The following is a 24,690-nucleotide window of genomic DNA, read 5'->3' as shown; positions in this document are numbered from 1 at the left end:
TACAATTTAAACCAAAATAATTTAATTTAAGGCAGTGTCACAACGGATCACAGCCTAATTTCAATTTGATTGGCGCTTGATTGAGATCTGCGGGCGAGACAAGCGTGAAGCATGCAAAATTGCCGCGACTCTGTAATATAAATATAATAAACAACTCAACGCTTTTGGCCAGAAAGAAAAAGCGGCCGAAAAGATTGCCAAAGTTATTGCCTGTCAGGCCAAGTGACGGCTGCCCAATCTTGGGTTTCTCATTTCGCTTCGTTTGGTTTCCTTCGGTTTGGATTGGTTTGGTTTTTTGGGGTTTCTCGGGTCCTGGTACCGCTGATTATTGAAAGAACTCTTCCGGAATCGCGGGGCATGGGGAAATGGGTATTACTTTCGAAGTAGATAAGCCATCGGGCGAGTGCTAATCACAAGCTGCCTTCAACGGGTCCCCTGGCCATTGATTTATTGCCAGATTTCAAGTTAACACTTTTTTGCCGATCCCAAATTGAGTTATTTATTCCTGCACCGAACGGTCACGTACTCAGTGTGGCAGTAGTGGCAACCTGTTGCACGATGCCAGTTGCTAGTTGCAAGTTGCACGTTGCACGTTGCTAGCGCAGAGCTTAGATTTATATACGTAGATTTTGGCAGTCGTGTTAATGAAGTTTGCTGATTTATGTGCTTATGAGGCTGTCGCCAGTTGCCCACAGGAAGTGGTTTTCAAAAATCGATTTGGAAAATCTAATTGGAATCTTTTCCTCTCTTTCGCCTTGCAGATTCTGGGCAGCTCACTTCTAACGCTGGAGTCATCACTGGAAACCCATTAACTGGTAAGTGCTAAAAACGTAAATATATTTAACAGCCCGTGGTATTTGTCAAACATTTAAGCTGCCAAATAAACGTTTCTGTTTACTGCCTGCGATCATTAATGGCTGCTCGATGGACAGGCTCCCAAAAGAACTAAAAAAAAAAAATTATCATAAAATCCCCGCTTAAATAAGCATTCATGCTCCAGTTATGAGCGTTTTGTTGAAGATCTTCGGCCACCTTTCCACCACAACAAACCGATGCGACTTTATTCTGCTGCGTTTTATGGTTTTGCTTAGCTGCACAACCAGTTTGGGTTTTGTTAATCAAAACGTCAGAGAAACCGAAACCAAAACCGAAACCGAAACCGAAACCTTCACGAATGACAAGAAAAAATGTCAAATATTTTGTTGCAGGGGAAAAGTGAAAATCTGAGAAAATAAAATCGTACAAACGCAAAATGAAAATTACTCAAATTGTGGTTTATTTTTCCTAGCAATTCATGCATGTAAAGGGGTGCCAAAGTGAAACTGAAACTGGCTCTTGGTTTTGGTTGAGTAAAGTTGGCGATCATGCCTTTAATGGGTTATAAAACGAGGGTTTTAGGTCTGTAAGTGGGGGCCAAGCTCCTTGGCGGTTCTTTTTTTTCGTAAGGAATAAATCATGCACAATTTTTGGGCATTTATTTCTGACCCGAACCGTTTTTGTCTCTTCTTTTCACTTAGTCATATTATTTTTATGATTTCGTATATTTTTCTTGTTTTTTATGCCAAAAGAAAAGTGATTCACGATCTTTTTGGGTCAAGTTTACTGTTTTTTGTTGGTTATACGAGTATCTTCCGATTGCCATGAATCACTTGTATCTTGGCCAAAAATCAAACTCATTTTCCACAACAATGTTGTGCGACTCATTAGCGCTGTTTAATTCGATATTTATCTTGACTTTGGCCTGCAGCCAAATTTCGCACATCTATCGTCTGTATTTTGGCGTTCTCTTCGCCTCGCACTTCAGTATTAGGTTCCCTTATTGTGTCAACACAATTCAAAGCAAATTGCCAATTGTTGTCGCTTTGTCAGTTTTGCTAATTCCCAAACAAAACAAAATTGAATTATTTATCAAAGGCAACAACAATAAAAGCAAAAAGAAAAACGATTTTTGAGCAAACAAAAGACAAGCAAACTGTGCTTCGAAGTTCATAAATAATTTGTTACAGTTTCGGCGTTTTATTTTTGGGTCTCCGCGCATTGTTTAGGTTTCGAACTGAAATAAGCCTTTTGAGAGCATTGAAATTTATAGATTCCGCAGTCAAAAGCTTTCAATTTTCTGGCCAGCAACGATTCTTGATTGAGAGCTATGAAAGGAATTGTCTATTCAGGGGTTCTATACTTGGGTTCTTTTCCAGTTAAACGACTTTCCCGAACAAAGGAAGGGGCAACAGTCGGCAGAATACTTTCTAAATGCACAAATCATGCCAGTGGGTAAAGAATTACACGCCGTAGAATAAACATTTCGGGCTCCGAAACTCCTAAATAGGCCTTAATTAACAATTTATGTGCAGTGGCAGTGGCTGTGGCTGTGGCAGTGGCAGCAGCATCAACTTGATGCATCATCCTCGCATCGGCGGGGGATTCATATCTGCATCGGAGGCTGTAATCTGCTGGCTACTGTGCGTTGTCACAGCCAGCTCCTGCGGCCTGTCTTCTGCATAGTCATCCTTAATTATTATGATTATCGATGTTTTATGCTCTATAATTGCCGCTGGCGGTGAGGAGTTGCCAGTGACTTGGACTTTTTGGGCGTCTCCCGGCCCGGCCCCCAAAATTGCTGTCTTCATTGCGTCTACCTCTTCCTAAGGCCCTTACCTAATTGATATAATTCTGCAGTTTAGGTTTGGCTTTCTTTGTTGCATGCCTGACGTTCGCCACGTCAAGTTCGTGTCCTAAGTCTTTTGTTTTGGCCGTCAACTGCCGCCGGTTCTACATAAATTACAGCAAGCTAATGATTATCTCTTAGTTGGTTAGTCAAGTGTCAGTCTAACACAAGACAAACACATATATCCGCCGAGAGTGAGGAACCAAAACACCGGCAAACTAACAGCCGACATCGGGTGAAAAGCAGTTTTGTTTTGACACAGTTGCTGCACAGTGGAGTCATAAAATGTGCACTATTAACTGAACAGTAGTTAATAACTCAGCATGTTATAATTTATTGGGTCTTTAAGATCTACAAAGGTTATGTACATGTTAAGTAATAAATATTAAACTCGATGCCATTTTATGGGTAACAAGAAGCTTAAAGTTTGTATTTAGTTTAGTAGTTACCCAGTTTTAATTCAATAAGCATAGAAAAATGAGAATTTAGTCCCGTTTTAAAGCAGTTCGAAGTCACTGTGAGCCAGTTTGCTAGCTGGCAGCTCTATCCGGACCACGTCCAGCCAACCGGGCGGAATGTCCAGGGCGGGCGTGCATTAAAATTTATTATATAAGCCAACAGAGTCGCCTTTTGCAGTCGCAGCTTCATCTGCCGCCGTCGCAGCCGTCGCAGCCGTTGCATTGCGTTGGGTTGCGTTGCAATCTTTTAAAAATCTCGCGTACTCATCAACAACATTTCAAAGTGTACGTACATCAAAGTGGACTAGCCCCTGACTTCCCTGCCTAACAGTTGTACATGGAAGGTGTATCGCATAAAATCACAAAAAGCTATCTAAACAGGAAACCCAACAACAACACATCAACGGGGCAGTAGCAACATCGGCTGCAACCACAGCAACAGCAACAAAAGCAACCACAATGTCGTTGGCGGCGTCGAGTAAATTAAAACAAAACGTTGTCGTCGTCTCCTCCTCCTAAAAGTGCTCCTCAGGCCTCGCCACTGATCCTGCCCCCCATCCTCATTCCCATCCCCATACTCATGCCCATTCTATCCCCATTCCATGCCATCGCAGACCCCTTTTATACCTGTTGCTTAGATGTTCTACTCCTGCTCCTGCTCCTGCTGCGGCTACTGGATTGCGATTGCTCCTCCTGGCTGTCTGACTATGTCTGCTACTGTCTGCTGTTTTGTTGCCTTAACACTTTGCACAAATATTATTATGTATTATGCTTTTTCGCCATGTTGCCCATGCTGCTGCTGTTGTTGCTGCTGCTGTTGCTGCTGCTACTGCGGGGTGGCAGCCACAACTTTGATGGATTGCACGTCTGTCGTGAGGAACTCAACTTCAACTTCGACTTCAAACTCGACTGAGTGAAATGGCAGCCACTTTTTTCGTTAGCTGGGCGTGATCGGGGGCAGGAGAAACGACGACAGTAATCAAGAGCAACAGAATTTGAAGGTCAGAACGCGGTGTAGGTTTTTTGGGAAAGTCTCGCCGGAGCCGAAAACGTTGTTTATTAGCATCAAATTTTGGTTGTTTACAACTGGAAGGGAAAAAAGATATACTTATGTTAAAGATTTATCTATTACACTGCTCATTGCATTTTCAGTGGTTATTTTCTGTTTTATATTGACACTGAAACACACTGTCATTTGCATTGCATAAATATCAAGGCTTATAAACATTTATATTGTGTATCCAAACAAACATAACTTTTGACTTTTATGCTACATTTGATCTAAGGCAGTAACATTTATTGTTACTCAAAGCAGATCTTGTCTATTTATGTCGATATACATTGTAAACGCCCCCAAATTTGTAGCCCCCACTCAAGTGCAATGTTCAAGCAAACAAATGTTGCTGTGGCACGCAGTTTCCCCGCTCTTAAACGCCTCTGCCTTTCGAGTTGGGTGCGACTGAGCCGTAAACCCAAAATTGAGAAGAAGATGCCTGAAGATGGAGCCTATGATGAATTCGACATTGGAGTGCCAATCAAGGGAAAACAGGGCTCATAAATGTTGAGTAAATCGGAATTTCTCGATTTCTTGATCTCCAGGCGAAGAGCCGCAGCTTTGAAGCCCTCGATTGATTAGTCACGCCTCTTAGATCTCCAGCTTCAGCTGCTGCAGCTGCACATCCCAAGTGCTTGGCGTAGTGGTGTAAAAGAGCTGAGCAAACAGAATTCAAATCCCAATCCAAAGCGGCAATTAAGCGGCCAAACGAGTCTAACAATGGAAGCTGAGGCCATAAAACAGCATGAGTGCGAATATGCATACACATACCTGTAAGCAGGCTGCAAAGCTGCAAAACTGAAAACTGAAAAACTAAAAAACTGAAAAGCTGCAAAGGAATCCGAGTCTGAACCACAAAAGCAACAGGTGCGCAGCTGGGGATCAGCAGCATGTGAGAGAGCAACAAGTTTACCATAATCACAATAATTTTCAACTCAACTGGACACAAGTGGCACAAACGGAAACAACCAGACCAAACCTCAGTATGTGCCGCAGAATGTGCCACAAAAACTAGAGAGCAGCGGGAAGGGGGAACAGATCGAAGCCTCAAATTGTTGATGGATGGTCTGGATCCAGACTGAGAACCGAGAACTGAGAAAGAAAAGCGATTGTACAGGCAAATGCAAAGCCGTAGCTGCCACTAATGACGGTTTAGTATCCATAAGAAGCTGCAAAGCCAGCCCGAGAATTATTCACTCATTTCGATTTCCCCAGCCTTACTTTCTCCACTGCTCAGCAGTTCTTTTGAGTTAGAAGAGTGAATGGAGGCTTTAAAATTGCTAAATGCAAAGTGTAGCTCTTGTGCAGCAATTAATTTGGAAACTCTGCCGATTGCTTGTACATCTGAACATTTATTGCTATTTATCCAATAAAAGTGTGTTGCATTTACGAATTGGGGCTGTGAAAATGTTGTTGACTTCCTAGCAATTGATTGAAAATAAAGAATACTTTTCATCTTCTCTGAAAATTTCTCCCAATCGCTTCATAGGGTAGAGTGTAGATTCATGTTGAAGCTTTCGTTCTCGATCAGACAGTTCGTGGCTTTTCAAGTCGACTTCTTTTCACTCCTGGCCATTGTGCAAATTATAAAGCCATGTCCAGGTGATTGACATGCCACGTAACGGGGCAAGAACCAAGGAAGAGCCCGTCCGACCGTCTGACTCACATTATAAAGCCATAAAAATAACACCTCCAGCTGCAGCAACAGCCGAAGACAAAGTGGCATCCATCATTGGGGAGCCTTTTCGTTTCGTTTTCGGAGGGGGGCCACACGCAGCGATCGACAAGAGGCAACTGGGGACAAACACGGCCAAACTAATTACATGCCAAGTAATTTTAATACCCACAAAAAGAACTTGCCCAGTGCACTGAGCACTCGCACACCAGCAGCACCACTGGCAGCATCACTCGCAGCAGCAACATCCGAAGCAGCAAAAGCAGCAAACGCAGCAGCAGCAAACACGTAATGTGGCAAACAGAAAAGAAAAAAAAAACAGAAAACCGAAACAACAAAAAGTGGTGCAAGTAAACAGCATGAGGGCCAATGGACTCGCAGCAGCAGTCGCATCAACATCACAACCAAGTCACTGGCTGCAGCAAATGGCCAACAACTCGGGCTTGACCCATGGCCAACATCTGCTGCGATTGCTGCTGCTGCTGTTGCTGTTACTGTTGCTGCTGCTGCTGGTTGCACTTGTGTTTTGGGTGTGCAACAGGAAGTTGGCCTCGCTCGCTTTGATATGTAAATTGTGCCAAATCAATGCCTGGCTCATAGCCTTGCTGCCGAATGTGGTAATTAAAATCGCTGAGCAGCAAAAAAAAAAAAACGAGCGAGCGAGTGAGCAGCGGCATTAGTATGCAACTCTCACTCGGAGACAGCGGCCGCAACTGTTGGCCATATAAGCGGACTGAAAAGAAAGGCCAACGCTCAGTGCTCAACAAAACAATTTACCAAGTTTGGCCTAAACGGCCAGTGACAGTCCGGCGACAACAACAATTGCAACTGTTACGGCAGTAACATCCTCATAGCGAGCATAGCAACACGTGCGTTTGCCTTTTGCAGCAGCAGCAGCAGCAGCAGTGGCAGCAACAGCAGTAGCAGTAGCAGCAGCAGCAGCAACAGCAGCAGCAGCAACATCGAAAGGTGCTTGGCCAGGCAACTTTGAAGTTTTTCGCGCGAAATTTACTAACGGCAACGGCACAGGAGCAACAACATTAACAACAGCAACATCATCAGCAGCACAGCAACTGTGCAACTAAAACGCGCGTGCGCAACATTTGCCACAAATGGAGTTATCAACCAAATGGGTCTTCATCGATATAAAAATTGATGAAGCGCTCCTCTCGGAGGCAAAACTTTGGCCTGTCCCAGCATCCTGAGAGATTGCAGCCAGCAATTTTCCAAGGAAATTGCTTTCGCCCCGAGTGCTGGTGCGTGTACTGCCGCTGGGTCTGTTGCTGCTGCTGCTGCTGCTGCTGTTGTTCTTGCTGATGATGTTCCATGCAGCGGTCTTTGGAGACTTCTTTTTGCTTGTTACCCAATGCCAGTGATTTGTGTTCTTAGCTAATGAGCAGCTATCAAAGAAATGTCCAATAAATTATGGCCACAAGAGCAGCACACTATTCGCACCGCACCGCACCGCAACGCACCGCTGTAAAACGAACAAAAGTGAAAAGTGACAAAGCCCGTAAATACGTATTTATTGTTTTAGCGTCGTGGAATTTGTAGCTGGCTGTTGTGTCTGTTTGCCTGACACACAAAATCATTGAGGTGTCAAAAGTAAGCGACAACATCTACGAGACCCCATATGTATATATTTGTTTCCTAACCGAAAGGGGCCCGAATTGCGGCCATAAACCTGGACCCACTCAGCGGCCATTGGCGTAAAGATGTTGACAGAGATCCGACACAGAGCAAACTTGGATGTGCTAATCCACAGGGATAATGGCGGGGAATGTGCCCTCTTGTTTACCTTTCACTTTTCAACCTGGGTACTCCTTAAACTTGACACCTTGTGGCAGAGTGGCAGAGTCCAAGGCACAGCTGCAACATGCAGCACATTCCCGGAGTGCACATGTATGCCCTCATAATTGAGGTTCAGCCGCATTCTGAGCACTCCTTTTCCACTGCCGTCATGCATTAGCTAATGACAAGCCATGAAACTATGGCCAAATGGGTTGAACAACCTCGGCAGCCGGCCCACTGGGCACCAAATGAAATTGTCATTTCAGAGCGTTGCAGTTGCAGTTGCCATTGCAGTTGCCATCGCAGTTGTTGTTGCTATTGCTGTTGCTGTTGCAGTTGCTGTTGTGCAGTCAGAACAAGTTCAAGGCATAATTGCTACAAGCAGCAACATTGGCAGCACTCGTGTGTAATTGTCGTGGCGGATCAGTCGCAACACCTGATTAAGTGAAGCATCACATGGCTGTTGCTCGTTTTTATTGCATCACATGTGGCTGGTGTCGAGTTGCGAGTGGCGAAGCCCGCAAGGATGTGGCATCCTGTCACTGCTTGTCAGCAGCAACACATGCTGCTGGCGCCAGTGCAACAGCAACAACAGCAACAGCAGCAACAGCAACAGCAGCGAAAGTATTGACTTACGGCAACAGTTGTTCATGAAACATCTCCCTAATTGATCGGCTATTTTCGGAGCTTGATCTTGTTGTGGGTGTGTGGATAATGCGATGCAGGAGCACTCATCAAAATCTGCCATCATAACTGCAAACTTAGGTTTGCTGCTTCTGCTGCTACTGTTGAAAAATGTTGTTTACCAGCAATTAAAAAAATTACATGTACGTGCAGCAGCGACGACAAAGTTGCTGCCAGTCCGCAGCAAGGCAGCCAGGCAGCATCATCATCACCGATCCGAGTTCCTAATAGCATTGATTAGAATTTTTCCGCCAGCCTTCTTTGCTTCACTTCTCGTTTAATGTGTGTGCCTCAGTTTGTGTCCATGCCAGCAATTTTCCAAGAAGAGACACCAAATATTTAATTATCTAAAGTGCAGTGGGCAGAAAATTATAACACAGATGGAGATTCATTCGTAATTGTTTCCATACTTTGTTGAGTCAAACGATTAAATGTGGTTTACCACTAAGCGACATTGCATCAAGTACCAATACAAGTAGGGAATATGGTGATATCTAGAATCATTGATAACGTCGTTATTTATCGACAAAACTATCAGCAACATCGATGTTTTTCAAGCTCTAATTTGCACCGGCATGTCTACTATGAAAAATGTGCAGCATTACTTTAAAGATAAAACTCCTGGGCTGAACTTGTTTCTGGGTCCAAGTCGCAGCTTAATTAAGGTGGAAAAGGGCCTGGCCAAAGACATGCATCAAGTGACTGCAGCAGCAACTGCAGCAGCAACATCTCGAGGAGGAGGAGCTGCAGCAGGTTTCAGTGATCTGTCATTGCCGGCAATGGCTAAACCACTGCTACAGCCACAACTAAAAATAGTTGCACACGTGCATGAATTTCGGACTATTAGACGTAATAGCTGAATGCATCATAATTTACCTTGACATTTAGACCAATGTCTGCGCATGCCGCAGTTAATTGCCAGCGCGCAACATGCAACAGCAACAGCCGCAGCAGCAACACCAACAGCAGAAGCAACATAACAACGACAACAGCAACATCCACATCAACAACTATGCAAATGGTTTGCTTACACGCGTGCATTTTGATTAGGTTAACTATTTATAGCCATGCGATGCGGCATCAGCGTCGGCAACATTCCAGTCATGAGTCACAGCAGCAGCAGCAGCAGAAGCAGCAACACTTGCTGCGACATGGGGATAATCACATTGATATGCCTAATTAGCTGCAACAGCGACCACTGCCTAACTGGCTGGCTGACTGACTGACTGGCTGGCTGGCTGGCTGGTTGGATGTTTCCGATAATCCTCCTGCACTGGGCAAACAGGTGCCACCTGAAGGTCAGCAGCTTTTCCAATCGCAGCAGCCGGATTGCCGGTTTCTAGTAGCTGGCTTAATAGTATCTGCCATGCGGCTGCGATTTCGCGGTGCGAAGCAATTAAAGTTCTGATTGAAGCCCGAAAAATGCTGAAAGTTCGGAAGTTCTGCCAAAAACCAATTGGCGCGGCCATTTAAAACGAAAATGAAAACTGAACGCATGCGCCAAAGTCGCCGACACACCACTCAAGGCAGCCGCTGGGCAAATGGTTTTCGGTTTTGGGTTTTTGGTTTTTAGTTTTTGGTTTTTGGATTTCGGCTTTGGTTTATGTTTCGCTTGAACTGGTCCACTCCGTCTTGGGGCCCAAGACTCAAGAAACTCCGGTGCCAAGCTCCCTGCCCTGATCCGTCTGCGTCTGCGTTTTGGTTTCTGTTTCTTTTTCGGTTTCGGCCTGGCCAACTTGGCAACCTTTAAAAGAATGCGGACTTGCCAGTAGTAGACACACTCACTCGCACACTCACACACACACACACACGCTGGGATATGTAGGCGCACGGTAGATAGGCCACATCGAAGATATATATACGAGCGCCTTCTATATGTACGGCATGCACGGGAAAAATAACTCAAAAAGTTTGTGGCAACAAAAGGTAACAACTCTCAAGCTGCCCCGTGATAAAGCCACCACGTGGGGTGGTCAAGAAGTTCAGAAATCACACAGATCACACTCTAACTTGGTTCAGAAATCTCAAACAATTTCTCAACATTTTGGTACAAATCGTTTATTTGTTAGTTTGCAAGAAACAATCGTTTCTAATAGTAGTACACATTTTATGACACTCGAAAAGTGATGAATTCCTGTGGCAACCCGTGCAGCCAAGTCCACTGCCGCAATTGTTGGCGGGATCATTTGAATCGGTGTGCGTTGGCCAAGGAGTGTGTGTGTGTCTGTGTTGCCAGTTGCAGTTGCCACATGCCGCATGCCGCATGCCACAGCTGTGGCAGTCCGGCTTGTTTACAGGAATTTTACAACTATGCAGTTGGCTCCTCCAGCGGGTCGGGCTAAAAGGATGAGGAGAAAATGTTGTTATTGCTTATTAAGAAAAAAATCACGGAGCGAGGGCAAATTAAAATAAAATTAAGTGCAGAAAAAAATGTGGGAGATACGCGAAACGCGGAAAACGGAGGGGGGGATACAAGTGAAGCCAGGGGGCGGAAAGGCCAACGGCTTAGCCTTGTCCTTGTCCGACTGAAAGGCCGTTTAAAAAATAGTTTAGCAATCGTCAGCCCCGCGGACAGAGAGTCACGTTCGCGCTGCCCACTCCCGGGATCCCGATCCCGATGCCCATCTCGATCCCGACCCGCTGCCACTCCACCTACTCCACATCCACATCATCGTCATGCGGTAATGAGCCAAGTGAGGTTCTTGGAATTGCGCCAGCGGCGCGTCCTTGAAACTGGTTTCGCCCCATAAACAAGGCGGCCATTTGCCTGGATATCGGACTCGGGTCCATAATGCGACTGGAAACTATGACTCGGTCCCTGACTCTGATCCTCAGATTCCCATCTGCTGGCCATTAAAATTTTGCACTATTAATTAGACAACGCACAGGAAATTTACGGCAATGACCTCTCGCAGACCAATTAAATGCACATTACGACAACGTATTGCCGAGTTCTAAACCGCAGGTCCCTGCTTAAAAGCTTTAATAAAAATCAGCGAGGCAAGGTTCAAAGCTACTGATAAAATTAGCAAAATTGTTAATAAATAGAAGCCGAAGAAACTGGCACTATAGCAAACAATTTAGCGATGAAGGGGGATATTTACATATGTAGACATTCACTTCATGATAAGTGAAATAAGCTGTCAATAGTCAAACTGGACAGCGGTTTTCAGGTATAACAACTAAATTCCAAAACATCGTTTTCTAAACAAGCGCTAATCTAATGCCTAGAAAGTTTGTTAAGTGAAAATAAAAGGGTCTGCCCTAACACCAGAGCGCCATCTGTCGGAGGTCATGTTTTTTACAGTTTCTTCTATTACCATAGCATCAGGCTATATATTCTTAAAGAAACATTGTACTACAACTGTTCTGATAGCATTATTGCAGATTTCTCTCTGTGTACATTATGCGTCGGTCGCTGCACAGGCAAATGTCACATCAATTAGAGGCACCGAGGGCCACAAGATGTGGCGATTGCAGCTGGCTTGGCTAAGTTGGCTAGGTTGGCTAACTTGAGCTAGCTTGGCTAGCTAGCAGGCGCATAAAACATCAAATTGGCTTTGACTAGGTTGGCTAATTTGAAAAGTAAGAGGCAGTTGGGCGAATTGGCCATCTCCAGTTGTGGTTGCGCCGCGGCTGAGTGGTTCAATGGCCACCCGGCCACCCACTCGACAGCTGTTCGCTGACCTTCGCCGCCTGGCGTTGACTTTCCTTGATTTCTACACGTATCGGTTGGAAAATGTCGAGCAAATATTGCGATACCACCAGCTGTGGGTAAAAACAAAAGTCACAGCGCCAGAGCAAATATTATATAAGCACACACATCAAACTGTGTGCTGAGCGTGTTTTTGGTTGTTTTTTATTACTGCCTGATAATCACCTCTGATCCGTTTGTTGAACCGATAACAGATCCATCAGCTTATGGGGAAGTGTCGAACAACTGATAAGCTTGTATTTATAGACATTTAACTACTCTATAAATAATGTCATCAGTCATTCATCAAACCTCCCTGGCAATTAACCACATTCAGCTGGGAAGTAATCACTGTCTCGGAACTGTTATCTGGAGTAGTACAATATAAATCAGAGCCAAGAAAGTAGGAAATCGATGGTTAACCATTAACCATTAACCATTGGCCATGCTGTTTGTTGAAGTTACTGTGGCAGCGGCAACAGCAACACTTCAAAATTTGCTGCAATTTGCGTTAATTATACGCTCCGTTGGACGAAAAAAGCAACAGCAGCGAACAAATAGGGAATGTCGATGGAAATTGCAGACAAATTTGGGCCATAAAACAGCTCTACTCCATTTTCGCTTTTCCCGAAAATTAACCCACAATTTTCGTTCAATTGCAGAAACACCAACATAGTACGTAGTATGCGTCTCTTCAAAGCGCGCAAATCCACGGATACCTACAGCACACTAGCCGCGCAACAGCAACAGCAGCAGCAGCAGCAACATCAAGCCGCCGACAGCAGCAACATTTCCCACAGCGGCAACATCAGCAGCAGCAGCAGCAACAAGACACACACACCGGCAACATGCAGCAACAGACTGAACAAGAGCATTGTGAGCAGCACCAGCATATCGTCATCGCTGCCTGATCTGCATGACAAGTCGCCCGTCATGATCCTCAGCTGCACCACCCTGGCCAGCAATGGAGCCACCGCCACGACAGCGGTCACAGCAACAGCTGCCGGCACTGCAGCAACATCTGCCGGCGCGCTGCAGCAGCAGCACCAGCCACACCAACAGCAGCAGCATCTGCAACACCAGCAGCAGCCGTTACGCACGGCCACGCCCACGTGTCTGCTAAGTGGCCGGCAGACGCCATCGGCCATATCGGTGATGTCGCTCCAAGAGGCCACCAGTCTGCACCGCCAGCAGCAGCAACATCAGCAGCAGCAGCAACACCAGCCACCCACCATCTACGTGCCGGTGGCAACGAAACTTGGCAGCAATGTCAACACTGGCAACAGCTCGGCTACACTGCTGCTCAGCTATGGCAGCACCAGCAGCATCGCCAGCCTGCAGCAGCAGCAGCAGCAACATGCCGCCCAGTACCAGCAGTATGTGGCACAGCGACTGCACGCCGCTTCCAGCAGTTGCTTGTACGAGAAGGGGGCGGCTGCCGGCGCGGGGGCGGGCAGCAACAAGAGCAGCCGATCCCTGACCCCAAATGGTAAGCAACTTACTACCACATATATTTTTATATATGATTAGTTTTTATTGATAGCCGGTAATATCATGGGTAAAAACCTGCAATCATTTAGCTGCCAAAGGCAGTTACTTTGCGTATCTAACGCCTTCTCGAAGTAAGCCATACCCTGTAGCACACAAAAAGCTTTAGCCCCATTGTTGGGCGCACTAAAAAGGATATGTGATGCACCCTGCGACAGCATGCTGATAAAGAAAAGGCTCCTATCATCGCAAGCATTCACTAGTCTCAGCCAGTGAACATGGTGCTCCTCCTCAGCCTGCCAAATGCTGCAGTTACCATTGGCGCCCAATTCCAAGTGATTTCCAGCAGTTATGTAGAACAATTCCTTGGTGTGTTCAAGACACAAGCGACGAGTCTTCACCAGAAGCCTCAAAGATCTGGGCAAACTCTGCAACATGTTTTGCAGATTATTGTTACACAGTTCTGGATGATTACTTTTGAGGCTCCTCAGTTCCCGCGCAAAGTTTGAAAGATGAAGCTCGTTCAGAAGACGGGAACGTCTGAGGTGCCAATAAAAGCTCATCCAAAGCCGCAGCTTGAAGGGATTTCCGGTATTGAGATGGTTCTGCAGATATAGCGATGATTTTTGATTTTCTAAAATATCCGACCAGGGAACATTCCAAGCCACTCGCTGTTGTTCCTCTTCATTTAACGACGCACTGATGTCCATAGTCCATGTGTCAAAATCCGAAAGGCTTCCATTTAAATGTGTGGCCACAAGTCCAATCAGTTGTCCATAAATATCGCTACTAATTACCGCCTTAACTGGTTTCAGTAGCGAGCTTGAGCCCAAAAGTATTATGAGCGCCATGTGAACGACCATTGCGATGGAAAATCTTATTTAAACTGATCTATAGATTCCCTATTTGTTCAGTTTGCCCCGTGGGATTTCCGTGTATTTGGCGCTTATCGCTTGTTTTTTTGATAATCCCTTGATATTCAGTTGGGCCAACGACCTGCTTACCATTTCCTTAAACACAACTGATACCAATTCCTGTTGCCGTAGGTCACCTGCCCGACTACAAACTGGTGACGGCGATGCCAGTTGTTGTCCTGGACGATGAGCACAAATCCAATTCGTTGCCACCGAATGAAGCCAGTCGCAACAGCAACATCAGCAGCAGCATGAACAGCAGCAGCAACATGAACGGCAGCAGCAACAGCAACAGCCTTGACGTCAGCAACAGCAACTCGCATTCGGGGAGCTCCACTTCTTTGGCCAGCACCACGAGAAATGGTAAGTACTTTGGCCAAAAATAGAACCCGAATCCGGGCAAATGCCTGGAAATTGATTTTCCCTTCAAGTGGCGGCGCCTCGAGGGTTTTTCTTTTCCCGTGGAGTTTGTTTTATTTTGGGGCACATTCTCACTCTGAGAGTGAGGGGGAAAATGAATCCATAAATTATAGGGAGCCAGAGGGTGTGTTGTCAGCCAGGTATTAGGAACTCAATTTGGAGCACATTTTAATTGAAGCAATTAATTTTCCATGGCTAAACATAGGAAGCAGCACTCCCAGTGCTTCCGTGTTTAGCGGGCGGGCAAATCAGCGCCAATCAGTTGCCAATTGTCATCGATACGATGCGTATTGTGCCGCATCCCACATGGCACATGGCACACACTCTACTCCAAAATACCGTATTGACCCGATTTCGCATCAATGCGCGCCGCCAACATCGCTGCCGTAATGCGATCCCATGTCTGCAACTGGAATTTGTATTGTTTTCAGCACCGGCACGAGTTGGTGGTGCGGAGAGCAGGCTGTGGTCTCGTTTTTGAAGAGGAGCCCACCCCAAAAGCCCAAACTACACAGCGAGAAACCCCACTGAACTTGTCGAAATCCTACTCAGATAGCTTGCATATACCTTTCCTTAAAAAAAAGGAATTTAAATAATAGAGATTCTTTGAAATGTATTTAAAAGCTACTAATGTTGGTTCCATTTAATTCTCCCAGTGTAGAATATCCCACAGCCAACAGCCGACGAAGTGTGACAAAGCTGAGCATTATATGTCATTCAATGCAGTTCAGTTGAGTTCACTTTACATTGGTTCAGTTGAGTTGCGTTGAGTTTAGTTATAATGATTTGCACAAAGAGCACTTTATTTATTTCTCTATTTTTATTTCTGCCCGGTTATGTGATATGTGACTGAGGTTTTCGGTTGTACAGATGGGTGGAGTTGTGGGACATAGATATGGGTATTAGAGTGGCTAGTTAGATAAGCGCTGAATCGAGGGCAGGAAACGGCTGATGAAGTGATTGGCAAATCAAAATCAAAATGCCAGGCAAACAACATGGGAAAATATGAAAGCCACCGAAAGAAAGCCAGAATCAATACCATATCTATGCGCAAGCGATTTTCACTTTTCCTCGACTGCTTCGCACAACCGCAGGCCATCATTATAGGCCGCGAGTTCTAGCCAACGGCAATTCAAATAATGCTTTTCAGCCCCACTGCGGCAACCGCAAAGCGTTTGATGATTGCATTCTGAGATGCCGGCCGACAAAAGCGGCCAAACAGCTGCAAGTCGGGCTGCAAAGATATGGCAGGTTTTATCAGGTGCCGCCGGAATCTGCAGCTGTTGCTCCACGAGACTCATTCATCTTGGGCCTGAAGTCAAAGTCACTCCAAAGCCATTCAAAGCCATCGCCATCGCCATCGCTGCATTGCATGCCAAAGTCACATTCTAAGTTCGTTGAGCTTTTGCCGCCTCTAATGCCGCACTTAATTGGTTTTAATTAAAATTTTGCCAAGTGTGCCGGCCCAAGGTCAATTTCAGTTTATATAAAGATATAGCTGAGTAAATATTTTCGTTTTGCACATTGGTAAATGGCACTCATCGACCGAAAAAACCGATGAGAAATCAATAATCTTTAGACCTCGCTCTCAGCATAAATGCTATAATTTTCGATCCAGTTGAGATCTCTGGATGGTTTCACCTTCCACTTCTTTATTCCTCTGATGGCGCTGCACGCATGCGCATTTATTGTGGATTATCGCTTATTACATGTTCCCCCTGACTTGATTTCAAAACCGATTATCGATCTCTCATTGCCCGCCAACTGCAACTCCAACTCGAACTCCAACTGAAGCTCCAACTCCATTCCGTTATGGCTAAGTCTTCTGAGAAGAATTCTCCGCCAGCAATTCGCATTTGTACGTGAGATACTATTGCATGCCATGTGCACTTGGTCTTGGCTTCTCCCCGATTTCCAAACTGATTTCGATTCCAATGTTGATTTTGATGTTGATGTTGATTCCGTTTGATCTGAAAGTGGCACAAAATCGCGACTTTTGAGTTCACATTTGCATAAATGAAAACGCCTTTCCCATGGCTTTTTGGTTATTGAACTTTTGTTGACCGTTTTACACTTTTAAGTGCGATTTTTGTGATGCATATCAATTGAAGTTGAAACAACGTTGTTTGTAATGGCTTCTTAGGTTTCAAAATGACTTCTTCTTTTATTCAGTGCTCTTGAGAAAGCGCATCCTAACAGCATACGTAATATCTTAAATAAAAACTTCTTCAGCTAATAACATAAATATGAAAAAATTAGATTCCTTGATTACGCAAAGTAATGATAGTTGGGAAAAGTACCAGCGCTATCTATTCCTTTCTCTGCCAACTCTGGAGAGCTCCACTTCATCCGCCAGGAACCATGCTTCTTCCTCCTCTGCAGCACTTCAGATGTTCAGCTCTAAGATTCAGCTCCAGCTCCAACTCTCTGGGTCTCGAATGGTTGTGCCTCAACATCGCTTGCATGTCAGCCGGCAAAAATGCAACAAAGCCATCTCCGACCAGCGGCTTTCGAGGGGTGAAATAGTGGAAATGGGGGGAAACGGGCCTCTTGGGCTGGCGGGCATTTGACACCGTCTTGAAAGTTAAGTGGGTGTAGAATTTGTGGCATGTGGCCGGCGGTGACTGCAGATGGAGATGGAGCTGGGGACCGGGCGACCGGGAGACCCAGAGATGCGGAGAGCCTCTTGGAGTGTGGCTGAGGTTGTCATATAATTGATGCCCGCGCGCCGTTTCCTATTATTGTTTAACACTCTGCTGCAGCCTCTCTGCACCAGCCTCCCCACCATCCAATCCTGCCCCCCTCATTTCCGTCGGCTGTGTGATTGCAATGGTGAAAACTTTAATCAAAGGCGAACTCGGTCAGGCCTTGGGTGGAGTTTCGCCGTTTGGAGCGGCTGTCAACCTGCATTGGCTCTGGATCTGGCCACCCCTCAAACGCCTCCTCATCATCATCATCATCATCAGCACCAGCACCAGCATCATCATCCTCATCCGCATCCGCATCCCGGCTTCCAAGCCACTGCGCCCACACATGGCCCGAGCCAGGGCAATTTGAACGGACCAAAGCCCGTGGCTGGGCTGCGGCTATTAAACAACTTTGGCACGAGTCAGCGAAAGGAGCTGGAGGAAGCCAGAGATGGCTCACACTATCCCCAGTGATCACAGATTACCGGCTGGGTGCAGTGACTCTACGAAGACTTGTTCTACTCTCTTAGTAAATAGTAACTTAATAGTAACAATAATCAATCAATTTAAGCTATGGTTTAGAAATCTCTTGGCTTTCTTCTACAAGATTTTGCATCACTGCATCGTGAGCTGCTTAAGTCTGAAGCACTTCTTTGAGCGGCTTAGTCAGTCACCTGAGTCACCGCCTCGCATCACTGATCACGGTTTTGGGGTCTCACTCCGCCACTTCGATTTGATGAAAATAGTTTTGGAAATTTTATTGGTAGAGCCGTATAATGCGCTTTGAAGTCAATGGCAGTGCGACGCCTTCTTGATCCCTCGAACCATTGGATGTGCATGTTTTATGCTAATTGTTTGTAAATGCCCCAACCCGCTGGATCGGCACCTCATCTTCTGGCGATAAATATGGAACAAGCGCATAAATTTGTTTATTAACCAGACTCAAAGTGCTGTTAAGGCCGGATCGTTAAAGTATTTTACGATGTTATTAGATTTCCACTGGGCGATGGCCAGTTCGAGTCCATATAATGATTGGTTATGCTCTATTAGTAATTGAGGTGTGTTTACTGCTCAGTAACTGTGCAGAATAACGATCTTTCGATGACCAGGAGATGGGCTGCTAATGCTCAAAATCAATCGAATAAATTCTTTTTATGGGCATATTTACTTTATTTTTAGCAATGCTAAATTAGTTTACCAGCGTAAAAAACATTGCTCTTCGCCATAAAATATGACCATCTGATCCCTCCACTCTGAGCCCAGTCGTCGTCTGCGTCCTTTCATCCTTGTCAAAAGCCTTCAACGTCAGTTGAGGTCGAAAGATCTTTAAGGCCGACCACTTCTTTTGTGTCTTTGTGTGGGGGAACTCCAACCGCAAGTACGCGAAATCGGATGCCTTTCACAGGCACGTGGCAGCCGGCTGACCACAATGCAGCTCCAGCTGCATAGTAGATTGTCATTGGCCATGTCCAAGATCAAGTCCATGCGGAACCCTGGACATTTCTCATCTGTCCCGGCAACTGCGCCGACTTGTGGCCAGGCGTTGAGATTTATTGAAGTGTTATAATTAAGTTAGAAATCGCTTTCTGATTGCAAATCCACTGTTCTTCCCTTCTCCCCCTTCCTGCAGTTTTCACCTGGGGCAAGCGCATGAGTCGCAAACTGGATTTGCTGAAGCGAAGTGACTCGCCCGCCGCCGCCCACAAATCGCATTCGGATTTGAGGAGTCTGTTCCACTCGCCAACGCACCACAAGAGTGGATCCGGTGGTTCCAGCGGACCCAGTTCGGCGAAGGCCTCGCCCTCACCCACTGGCGGCCATCAGAGCAGCTCCGGCTCCACGACCAGCACCCTCAAGAAGTGCAAGTCGGGGCCCATCGAAACCATCAAGCAGCGACACCAACAGCAGCAGCAGCAGCAATCGGTCCAGGATGTGGGCACGGGACAGAGCCAGAGTGCTCAGTCCACGCCCACGCATCAGTTCCAGGCGGCTGCCCGCCCACAGAAAGCGCTAAAGAACTTCTTCCATAGGATCGGGTCCACCGGCATGCTGAACCATCGCTCCCACAATCTCCTTAAGGCCTCGGAGGCGGCTCAACAGGCCACCCCGGCAGCCACCACATTGTATAGGAGCAGCTCCACCAGCCAGCTGTCCAGCAGCTCCTACGTGAAGTGCGACGATCCCACCGAGGGTCTGAACCTCCAGAGGGAGCAGCGCGAGCAGCGTCTGCCGCGGATCGCCAGCCTCAAGTCCAGTAGCTGCGATGACATAGCCAAGGTGAGCAGTTGCCTGACGGCCAGTACAAGTAGTGGCAGTGCTGCCGGCAGTTTGGCATCTCCACCGAGTGGTGCAGCAGCTGGCGGAGGCGGAACTGCAACCAGTGGCCAACACGATCCCTCGCGTCGTGGCGCCTTTCCTTACGCCTTCCTGCGATCACGTCTCTCCGTTTTGCCCGAGGAGAATCACGGAAATGTACCAGGACACCTGAAGCAACAAATACAGCGGCAGCGGGAGCAGCACCAACAGCATCAGAGGGAACTCCTCCAGCAGGAGCAGACATCGTCGCCTCTTCCCCAGCGCCGATCCCCCGAACAGGCGATGCTGAACAATGTGTCACGCAACGACAGCATCACCTCCAAGGACTGGGAACCACTTTACCAAAGATTAAGTAGTTGTCTAAGTTCAAACGAGTCCGGCTACGACAGCGATGGGGGTGCGACGGGAGCCCGGCTGGGCAATAATCTGAGCATCTCCGGCGGAGATACCGAATCTATTGCCTCGGGCACACTGAAGCGCAACTCGCTCATCTCCCTCAGCTCCTCGGAGGGCGTGGGAATGGGCATGGGTCTGAGTCTCGGCATGGGGGCCCCATCGACGAGGAACAGCAGCATCTGCAGTGCTCCCGTGTCGCTGGGTGGCTACAACTACGACTATGAGACGGAGACGATACGGCGACGATTCAGGCAGCTGAAGCTGGAGCGCAAGTGCCAAGAGGACTACATCGGGATTGTCCTGTCGCCCAAGACGGTGATGACCAACAGCAATGAGCAGCAGTACAGGTATCTCATCGTGGAACTGGAACCCTATGGCATGGCCCAAAAGTGAGTAGTGCAAAATTACGATTTCATTCATTTCCTAACGTTCAACATTTCTTCTACAGGGATGGCCGCCTTCGCCTGGGCGACGAGATTGTCAACGTGAATGGAAAACACCTGCGAGGCATTCAATCCTTCGCAGAGGTGCAACGCCTGTTGAGCAGCTTTGTGGACAACTGCATCGACCTGGTGATTGCTCACGATGAGGTGACCACGGTAACGGATTTCTACACCAAAATCCGTATCGATGGCATGAGCACGCAGCGCCACAGGCTGAGTTATGTGCAGCGCACTCAAAGCACAGACAGCCTGAGCAGCATGCAGAGTCTGCAGCTGCAGCAGGAGAGGATGCAGGGTCACAATACGGAGCAGGAGCAGGAGGCCCAGGGCGAGGATCAGTGCGATGCGCGTTCAATGGCCAGCGTCAGCACAATGCCCACTCCGATGCCGCTGATGCAGCATCGCCGGAGCTCCACGCCCAGGCACTCGTTGGATGTCGGCGGACCGGAGCATGAGCTCCTCAGGAGACGGGCACGCAGCTCCTCAGGTCAGCGCAGCTTGGCTCTAACACCGACCCCACTCTTTGCCAGCGGCAGCAGCAGCTGCTCCTCCTCCCCTAACCACCGGTTGCTGGATAACGAGAAAGACCCTGCTAACGACACCGATTCCTATACGCCAGTGTATGCAAATCGGGCGGCAAGCGTGTGCGTGGCCTCCTCCCTGGCGGACGACGAGAAGTGGCAGTTACTGGCACGGAAGCGTTGCTCGGAGGGTTCCGCCCTATCAACTACATCCAACCCGCAGCAGTTTGGCCAGCGCACTCACTACGCCAGGAACTCCATCAATCTGGCCAACTCGCACTACCGCTCGCTCCGATTTGCCCACTCGCGGTTGAGTTCGTCGCGCCTTAGTCTGTTCATGCAGGCGCCGCCTAACAGCCTAACCGTCGGGGAGGGAGTCGCTAACACCCCATCCTCTACAGCTACCACAACCACTGATCTCACTAACCAGCAGCAACAGCAGCCAAACCAGCAACAGACACACCAATCACTGTACATCAAGCACTCGCCAAAGAGCGTCTCATTGTTCTCGCCTAATCCCTATGTTAACGCCTCATCCTCACCAGCTTCGGCATCCACATCAGCGAGTGCCAGCTCTTCCCTGGCCCCGCCAGCCGCTGCCCTAATGCATCACAGGCCATCGCTACCGGTGGCCAAGCTAACAATACGCGACGAGGAAATGGCGGAGGTTATCCGTGCGTCGATGAGCGAGGGTGAGATTCAGTAATCCAATAATCTACTAAATAGCTTACCAGACGAAATCAAGTCATTTCCCGTGTCAAATACTAAACACTTGTTCAAAATTATAGGTAGTGGTCGTTGCACCCCGAAGACTATAACCTTCTTCAAGGGACCCGGACTGAAATCGTTGGGCTTCAGCATAGTGGGAGGTCGAGACTCGCCCAAGGGCAACATGGGTATCTTCGTAAAGACTGTGTTTCCCTCAGGTCAGGCAGCCGATGATGGCACACTGCAGGCGGGTAAGTTTTTCAAAGGCATTTCGATATCAGCAGCCGTAACTAAAACACATTCCAAACAGGCGACGAGATTGTGGAGATCAATGGAAACTCTGTGCAGGGCATGAGTCATGCCGAAACCATAGGACTCTTTAAAAACGTAAGAGAGGGCACCATTGTGCTCAAGATCTTAAGAAGAAAGTAAGTTCAGCTAAGCAAGCCACATGTATGAATTTAAAACTAACGTTCCACTTTTCTTTGCAGATTGCAGAAGGCAAAATCAATGGGTTGTTAGTGTATACCCACATTTGACTTATTCCCGTGGTAATACATGATTATGGACAACCTACATCGTTTAACCAAGTTAAATGTTAGCTTCGCTAATTAAGTGAAGCCTTTTTTGTAATCGTACAAAGCCCCTTGCAAGAACTATACTAATACACAGACTCTATTTAGAAACTAGAATCCCAAATAGCATGTAAAGAAATGTATGGAGTTACAATTTTAAATTATTTACCCATTCTAGACTAGGCTAAGGCTCGAAACGTTGTACAAGTTCTATTTACATACAACCTTAATATATTTACCTGAAAAGCAATATACGTTTTGTTTCAATTCAATTATATTAAAATAAATCACACTGTTTCCGTATCATTCTTCACAATCAGTCGTTGCTTTTTTACAAAATGCTCTATCCGGTTCTCCAAACTCTCTGTAAAAAATGATTAATTAGAGTAGACTAAAAAAAAAAGGGTACTTTTAAGACCTACCACATCGTTTGCGTTCTAGAAGGGGCTGATATTGACGGGGTTTGACGGAATCCTGCAATAGGATTACTTGAGCCTGCACCTTCTCTTTTGGCTTAAAGTTCTCTTCTAATAAGGCTTCCAGTTGTTGAAGAACATTACGTATCATGGTGCTTTTAACACTAAATTGCGTCCACTCGCACTGGGTGTTTTCTATGAGCTTCTGTAGGTTTTCCTCATTGTATATCCACGTTGTCAGATCACGCTCCGAGTGTTCGGGAGCATTAATGTTATCTGTTTCCTCGGTGACTGTATCCATGGGCTCTTCATTTGCATCACCGCTGCCTGGTTGGTTTACACTTCTTGTTGTCTGGTCCCGAAAGTCGCAACGAAATAGATTTAAGGGTAATCCAATGGCGGGTGTGTACTGAGGCTTGCATGGATTAGCCCCCACATCAAGCATTTTACTGATTGGGGGGGTTTGTTCTTTTTTCTGCCCAACAAGCAATAGCACCGCCATTATGCAACGTATTTGGTGCCAGAGGAAAGCATTTGCTTGAATTTCCAGATAGTACATGTCGTAGCCTACGGAATGTTGTTTTGGAATGTTATACATTTAGAGCCACTACTTAAGGAACCAACCTGAATTATTATGATTTTCATTACAAGCTTCCACCCTGGCTGACTGCAAGTTTCTCATGTAGTTGGTCACTCCGTTGTGAACATCCATTTTGCAGAAATTCCGGAAGTCTGCGTGACGCACTAGGAGATCACAGGCCTGACTCATGGCATTAATATCCAGATCACCTTTGGGAAAGTAATAACGATAGCTGCGGGAAACGCAATCAAATCGAGCGCTATAAACTGGACTACGCAGTGGCATCCAGGCTACGCACTGTATGTTCTTTGGCAGCACTCGATTTAGAAGTCCACAGTAGTCGATCTCTGTGGAAAACGCTGTGGGATCCAGTTGGGATTCGGGTGGATGCTTGCTGCGCAGATCGATGGAGATCACCTGGCAGAAGGCGCTCACCTCCTTGTCTGTGCGTCCACAACGGTGATAATTGGAGGTGGCGCGGGATTCGATGAGGCAGGTGCGAGTTAGAGCGCGAAACAAGTTGGCTTCTGTGGTAATATGAAAAGTTCAGCAAAAATGTGTAAGCGTTGTGTGAAGAACCTACCAATAGTATCATTGGAATCCTCCTGGCAGGCAAATCCTTGATAATCCCAACCGAAGTAGGTTATCTTTAGCAAGACATGGCGCTTGTGGGCACTGAAAAGATGAATGAGTAAATGGATCTTGACCTCAGCTGGAAATGGTTCAGCAACTTACCTGCTCCAATCGAACTTACGTTGCTTCTGCACTTTGCTGGACGTCTTAGGCACCTGGGTAACTCTGTCCTCCGCTTCGTTGCCAAATAGTACAGAGTATTCGCCAAGTTTATCTTGCTCGGTTAACTTTTTCTGCAGCAGATTTCGCAACTGAAAATTGTAGGCCTCCAGTTGGACAACCTTGTCGATCAGCTCGGTTTGGGTTAATTTTTCCAGAGCCTCGCGGGGCATGCCTTTCAATCGTTTATTTATCACAATTTTCTTGTCATTTGTTGCACTCATTTTCGCGGTAAATAAGAAATAAACAATTTAAAAGCAACACGTGAAATTCTATTTGGCTTTTGCCATTTGCAGCGAAGCGCGCACATCAGAGCTGTGCAAGCTTTGCTAATAGCGCATATCCACTGTCATTTATGCATCTGGTACATAATTAAATGCCTTGCGATTTAAACAATTAATCAGGCAAAACTA

General features: G+C 46.7%; 3 protein-coding genes across 6 annotated transcripts in view; 1 reads left to right on the top strand and 2 right to left on the bottom strand.

Annotated features, from left to right (window-relative positions):
* Positions 1 to 22,739, top strand: part of LOC122612715 — a 37,106-nt gene extending 14,367 nt beyond the window's left edge. For all 3 annotated transcript variants that reach the window (XM_043786495.1, XM_043786497.1, XM_043786496.1), the window contains exons 3-10: positions 762 to 815; positions 12,684 to 13,510; positions 14,556 to 14,786; positions 19,161 to 20,631; positions 20,691 to 21,898; positions 21,995 to 22,165; positions 22,225 to 22,342; positions 22,406 to 22,739. In XM_043786495.1, coding sequence (XP_043642430.1) covers positions 12,706 to 13,510; positions 14,556 to 14,786; positions 19,161 to 20,631; positions 20,691 to 21,898; positions 21,995 to 22,165; positions 22,225 to 22,342; positions 22,406 to 22,436 — 4,035 coding nt within the window. In that variant the 5' untranslated portion in view covers positions 762 to 815; positions 12,684 to 12,705 and the 3' untranslated portion in view covers positions 22,437 to 22,739. The remainder of the gene's footprint in view (positions 1 to 761; positions 816 to 12,683; positions 13,511 to 14,555; positions 14,787 to 19,160; positions 20,632 to 20,690; positions 21,899 to 21,994; positions 22,166 to 22,224; positions 22,343 to 22,405) is intronic.
* Positions 10,584 to 24,577, bottom strand: LOC122612716 (tRNA pseudouridine(38/39) synthase). Of its 2 annotated transcripts, XM_043786499.1 has the most exons (6): positions 24,221 to 24,577; positions 24,069 to 24,160; positions 23,530 to 24,012; positions 22,912 to 23,472; positions 22,729 to 22,853; positions 10,584 to 10,665 (listed from the first exon to the last, which is right to left on the bottom strand). In XM_043786499.1, the coding sequence occupies exons 1-5, from the start codon at positions 24,499 to 24,501 to the stop codon at positions 22,777 to 22,779; spliced, it is 1,494 nt and encodes a 497-aa protein (XP_043642434.1). In that variant the 5' UTR covers positions 24,502 to 24,577; the 3' UTR covers positions 10,584 to 10,665; positions 22,729 to 22,776. The 2 variants fall into 2 exon arrangements, with proteins under 2 accessions (XP_043642434.1, XP_043642435.1); XM_043786500.1 differs by lacking the exon at positions 10,584 to 10,665 and having other exon boundaries at positions 22,633 to 22,853.
* On the bottom strand, positions 13,548 to 14,372 carry LOC122612718. Its single transcript, XM_043786502.1, has one exon. It carries the CDS (start codon positions 14,370 to 14,372, stop codon positions 13,548 to 13,550), a length of 825 nt encoding a protein of 274 aa, XP_043642437.1.
* Positions 24,578 to 24,690: the final 113 nt, after the last annotated feature.

The sequence above is a fragment of the Drosophila teissieri genome, chromosome 2R (genome assembly GCF_016746235.2).
Source record: "Drosophila teissieri strain GT53w chromosome 2R, Prin_Dtei_1.1, whole genome shotgun sequence".
NCBI lineage: Eukaryota > Metazoa > Arthropoda > Insecta > Diptera > Drosophilidae > Drosophila > Drosophila teissieri.
The sequence above is the reverse complement of the archived record's forward strand: the minus strand, read 5'-3'. Positions and strand labels throughout refer to the sequence as shown.